This window comes from Epinephelus moara, chromosome 6 (assembly GCF_006386435.1).
Source record: "Epinephelus moara isolate mb chromosome 6, YSFRI_EMoa_1.0, whole genome shotgun sequence".
Lineage (NCBI taxonomy): Eukaryota > Metazoa > Chordata > Actinopteri > Perciformes > Serranidae > Epinephelus > Epinephelus moara.
The window spans coordinates 1,416,376-1,420,482 of NC_065511.1; the positions used below are offsets into that span (position 1 = coordinate 1,416,376).

At 38.6% G+C, this 4,107-nt stretch overlaps 1 protein-coding gene across 4 annotated transcripts in view; it reads left to right on the top strand.

Moving 5' to 3' along the window:
* Positions 1–4,045, top strand: part of adcy3a (adenylate cyclase 3a) — a 129,801-nt gene extending 125,756 nt beyond the window's left edge. For 2 of the 4 annotated variants that reach the window (XM_050045769.1, XM_050045770.1), the window contains exon 21: positions 2,670–4,044. In XM_050045769.1, the coding sequence (XP_049901726.1) occupies positions 2,670–2,849 (180 nt within the window). In that variant the 3' untranslated portion in view covers positions 2,850–4,044. Of the gene's footprint in view, positions 1–2,669 lie in introns of all 4 variants that reach the window. The other 2 variants (XM_050045771.1, XM_050045768.1) reach the window with 2 other exon arrangements.
* Positions 4,046–4,107: the final 62 nt, after the last annotated feature.

Consider the following 4,107-nt stretch of genomic DNA (forward strand, 5'->3'; position numbering starts at 1 on the left):
TTTTTCACACAGGGCCATGTAGCTTTGGATTTTTTTCTTCCTCATTAATAAAACCCTTCATTTAAAAACTGCATTTTGTGTTTACTTGTGTTATCTTTGACTAATGTTTAAATTTGTTTGATGATCTGAAACATTTAAGTGCGGAAAACATGCAAAAAAGTAAGAAATCAGGAAGGGGGCAAACACTTTTTCACACCACTGTAGTTGTAGTTCTTCTGATTTGCAAAGTAGGGTTCTAAATAGGGTAAAAAGATATATCTACTGAATATATCTAATATCTAGTAAAGCCGAACTAGTAAATACACTGCACCTAGATGAACTATGTTAAGAAAAAGTAAAGATGTCGGCTATTTTTCGATATTTTAGCTAATACGCTAGAAACGGCGTTTTTGGGACGGTAGGTTTTTGCGGCTTGTAAAATAGAGTTGTAAAATAGGGTCGTAAAAAGATAGATATACTGAATATATCTAATATCTAGTAAAGCCGAACTAGTAATTACACTACACCTAGATGAACTATGTTAAGAAAAAGCAAGGATGTTGGTTCATTTCAGATATTTTAGATAGTACTCTAGAAACAGCGTTTTTTGGGAGTCCGGTTGCAGAGTTGTCAAATAGTGTAGTAAAAAAGTAAATCTACTGAATATATCAAATATCTAGTACAGCCGAACTATCATGTTATTATTATTATTATTATTATTGGTGGGAAATTATAACAGAGGAATGTATTTGCCATTTTAATATCAACAACACTTTCGTGTGTTTGTGTGTATACAGGACGTTGTTGAATCAGGGAATCCGTGTGTCCGCCACGACAAAGGATCCTAATATGACTTTACATTGGCAATGTTTCCGTGGTACCAGCACGTAATTTCAACCCATTACGTGCTGCCACCACGGAATGCGGTGTTAAGAGGTCGTGGTCATTTCACGTATTTCTGTGAGATCAGGTTGAACAAAGTGGAGCATTTAGCAAAACAGTTAGATACTTTCCTCAGGAGTTGGTGGAGACCAAAAACTGAGCTAAAACAGAGTGAATATTGGACCTGCATTCATCAGGTGGACACAGACAGTCCTCCAAATGAATGATGTTGTTGCTCTGTGTCTGCTGGATGAGGAAGTAGATAATTGTCTAAGGCAACTTGTCTTATCAACTCTATAAGACAGTACTATTTCAGCAATGTGTCTGTCATCCTTTTGCAGAGTTCTTCTGCCTCCAAACGGCCAAAAAATCTGTGGGCCTCATTCACCAGTGTCTTCAAAACTTTTTTCCAAAATTTGTTCTTAAGAAAGGTCCTTAAAAAAGTATTTGTTAGATTCATGACGTGTTCTTAAATGGCAGAATTGAATAATGAATCCCAGTGTCTTTTTAAGTTGACAGCGCACTTAATTTGATCCTAATTAGCATAGATAAAGGGCCTACAAATAACCATGAAAGTGCGTGAGACTGCAGGGCAGTGTGCACACAAGGGGGCTGAGGAAGAAGAAAAGTTGAGAACATTAAGTCAAATATGCCCAAACAAAAGTCAAAAGAGGGTGGAGCACTGGAGTCCAAACATAAAAAAAACAAAACTTTTTTTAAGTGGAGGTGCTTCTGCATGAAGCAAACGCTGAGCTGTCAGGAGTGGTGATGAAATAACACAAAAAGATACATGGGATGCTAAAAGTATGTGAAAATCAACCACTGGACGAACACCGCAAACTTTATGCATTACAGCACCACAACTGTGAGGACTGAGGAGAGATGTGTGCTGCTGTGCTGCTTAAGCTATGCATATGTGTGTTAAGAGAGAAACAGAGGGGGGAGAAGGTGAAGGTGGACTCACACAATGTTTCTGTAAAAATTAATAACAACTTACACAAAATGCTACTTTGTCACTTTTTGTGCCACCCACCTGAACCGCCTGATATTTTCTAGCGTGAACAGTCGTTGGTGACATGATTTTCATTACCATAACTGATGTGAACTGAAACTGAGACCATAATGCTTTTTGATAAATAATTGAAATAATTATTAAAAATATTATAAATTATAAATTTTCATTGGAATTTGAATCCTATAATATTATACAACTGAAAAACACAATAACCAATTGTTTTGCAAAAACATGTCCACACAAAATGTGCGTAAATGTGCTCTTGAGTGTGCGTAGATTCTGTTCTTACCTAAGAACAAATCCCAAATAAGACCACATTGTTGCATGTCAGAATCTTTGTGAAAACTGTGTAAGTGGCTTTTAAGAAGAAATTTCTAATGGTTGGTGCTGCCTGCAGGGACTGTGCCTACAGCAGCTTCATTCAGGCAGTTTGGGATCAAAGTTAAAAATTCAACAAAATATTTATGTAGTAAATGTTTTAAAATGACCTTCCTTTGTGGCTGGGTACAGGAACTGAGGCCAGGTCCCTCAGTTATTTTCATATCAAACACAGTGTTTTGCTGTGTGGCCGTCTGTTGTTGTGTTAAAGGAGGTTGTCAAAATCCCATCTTCATCGTCTCCTCAGAGCTGCTTAAGTTAACTTTGCTCTGCAAACACAATTTTATATATCCATTTTAAATGAATATGTCACATTTTTATCTGAGAAACCGTCTGAAAGCTGTGTGTGTGTGTGTGTGTGTGTGTGTGTGTGTGTGTGTGTGTGTGTGTGTGTGTGGGTGTGTGTTGCCCCCAGGTGGTGGAGGACTGCTACAACATCCTGAAGGAGTACGGCTTCCGTTTTGTGAGAAGGGGTCCCATCTTCGTGAAGGGGAAAGGGGAACTGCTCACTTATTTTCTAAAGGGAAGAGACAAACAAGGTTCATTTATCAACGGCTCCTCTGTCACTCTGCCACACCAGGTGGTGGACAGCTAAGAACCACACACACTCCCCAGCAATCACATCTAGTGTGTGATGATTGCAGGGTGAGGCAGAAGAGAGTTTTTGGAGAAGTCATTTACCTGAAAACACACTGAAACCAGGACTTAACTGAATGTTTACAAGTAAAAATAAAATAACCACTGACACACTTCATACATACCACTTGTTAGTGAACACACACACAATTCCGGTGTTTGTGGAAAGATTTATGTGCCTGTAGAGATTGTATTTCAATTTGAATGCCATGTTTAAGTTCAGCCACAAAACTCAAAGCACAAAGAACTGGATCAGTTAAAAGGAAAAGATAAGAAGCCAAGTGCTTCACAATAAAAGGCCAGAACAGCAGACAACTAAATACAGACATTACAAATAAATGTTATGCGACTACATAAGAAATCTATGAGTATGAAGTAAACTGGTGGTGTTTCAAATGTTAACAGGTTCTCCTGTGACAATACCAATGTGATGTGTAACATCTTCCCCAACATTCTCTACCACACTGACAGTACAGTCACCTATGAATGGAAACAGCCTCCATGCTGACTAATGCTGCAGATCTCTCAGTTTCAGACACACACACTCTGTTTTAAATGATAAATCTGTTTCACCAGCTACCCAAAGGCATAGTTTGGATTTTTTGAAGTGGGGTTGTATGGGGTACTTATCTATCGACAGTACATTACCTACAGTATATGTCAGTCAGCACGCCCCCAGTTTGGAGAAGCAGGCTGGAGTCTGACATGGAAGTTAAGCAGTCTACTGCTGTGGAGGGGTCAGCAACAAAATGTATTTCAACCACCTAAAAAAACGTCCCACCTAAAAAAATCAATATCACTTTAGGTGTATGCTACAAGAGTATTTTCACCGCTTTACATTTCCGTCAGACAGCTCATTCAGACAGAGAAGCCTTTAATGGCTTCCGTTTCCCATCTATGCTCTCGTGAAAGGCACCAGACTCTATTAAAGCATTGAAAATACTCTCAATGTTACATACACTTAAAGGAATACTCTGACGATTTGGGAGTTATGCCCTTTCTCTGTCATTTTCATATTGAGACAACATGATCGATATCTTTTTTGTGTCTGTACGTCCAGTGGCTGGGTCTCAGCGGTTAGCATTGCGGCTTAGCTTAGCGAATACAATTGAAGTCTATAGGGGGTCAGTAGCCTACTCGGTAAAAGTGAACAAATAAATGTTACAGAAACCCTGAAGCTGGTATTTCTACATGTGCATTTAAAATAAACATGTTTA